General features: G+C 62.1%; 1 gene segment (V, D, J or C); it reads left to right on the forward strand.

Moving 5' to 3' along the window:
* Nucleotides 1-345: 345 nt before the first annotated feature.
* LOC104834224 overlaps nucleotides 346-1,177 on the forward strand; it is a 4,377-nt gene continuing 3,545 nt past the window's right edge. The window contains 1 exon segment of the C gene segment in view: nucleotides 346-739. Within this exon segment, the coding sequence occupies nucleotides 346-739 (394 nt within the window).

Below are 1,177 nucleotides of genomic sequence, written 5' to 3' on the forward strand. Positions count from 1 at the left end.
AAGACCCATTGGCCCATGGAAGCTCCTCCCCTCTTGCCATGACCCACGCCATGAGGTGGGATGTCCTCCAGACCCATTGGACCATGGAAGCTCCTCCCCCAGCCCCATAGCTCATGGGGTGAGGTGGGACGTCCTCCAGTCCCATTGGACCATAGAAGGTCCTCCCCCAGCCCCATAACTTCTTCAATGGGGTGGGACATCCCCAAGGCCCATTGGCCCATGGAAGCTCCTCCCCCAGCCCCATAACTCATGTGATGTCCTCCAAGACTCGTCGCCCTACGGAAAGTTCTGTCAGCCCCATAACTTCTTCCATGAGGTGGAACGTCCCCCGAGCCCCATTGGCCAATGGAAGCTCCTCCCCCAGCCCCCCCTAACTTCCTCCTCCTCCCTTCCCGCGCAGTGTGCAGAGGGCCGGCCACGCCCATCCCGCCCGAGGTCCAGATCCTCTACACCACTTCCTGCAGCCCCAAGTTGGACGAGGACTCGGTGGAGCTCTTCTGCCTCATCACCGGCTTCACCCCGGCCACCATAGAAGTGGAATGGTTGGTTGACGGCATCCCCGATCTTCTAACGGCCACTCAGACGTCGCCGCGGCGAGAAGAAGGTGCCGCCACCTACTCCGCCACCAGCCGTACCAACATCAGCCACACCGAGTGGTTGGAAGGGAAGACCTTCACCTGCCGCGTCAGACATCCCGCCTCCGGCACCATCATCCAGGACCACGCCCGGGCCTGCTCTGGTGAGGACGTGGGTATGGCACAGGGACACCGGGGCGGGGAGGTGGCGCCGGTGGAGAAGGTCGCGTGGTCATGGTGGGTGGTGTCAGTGGAGAAGGTTGAGTGGTCGTGGTGGCACCGGTGGAGAAGGTTGAGTGGTCATGGTGGCACCGGTGGAGAAGGTTGCGTGGTTGTGGTGGCACCGGTGGAGAAGGTTGCGTGGTCGTGGTGGCACCGGTGGAGAAGGTTGTGTGGTTGTGGTGGCATCGATGGAGAATGTCACATGGTCGTGGTGGCACCGGTGGAGAAGGTTGTGTGGTTGTGGTGGCATCGATGGAGAATGTCACATGGTCGTGGTGGCACCGGTGGAGAAGGTTGTGTGGTCATGGTGGGTGGCACCGGTGGAGAAGGTCACATGGTCGTGGTGGCACCGGTGGGGAAGGGTGGGTGGTCATGGTGGG

This window comes from Haliaeetus leucocephalus, unplaced genomic scaffold (genome assembly GCF_000737465.1).
Source record: "Haliaeetus leucocephalus isolate CR32 unplaced genomic scaffold, Haliaeetus_leucocephalus-4.0 Scaffold320, whole genome shotgun sequence".
In the NCBI taxonomy this organism is placed as follows: Eukaryota; Metazoa; Chordata; class Aves; order Accipitriformes; family Accipitridae; genus Haliaeetus; species Haliaeetus leucocephalus.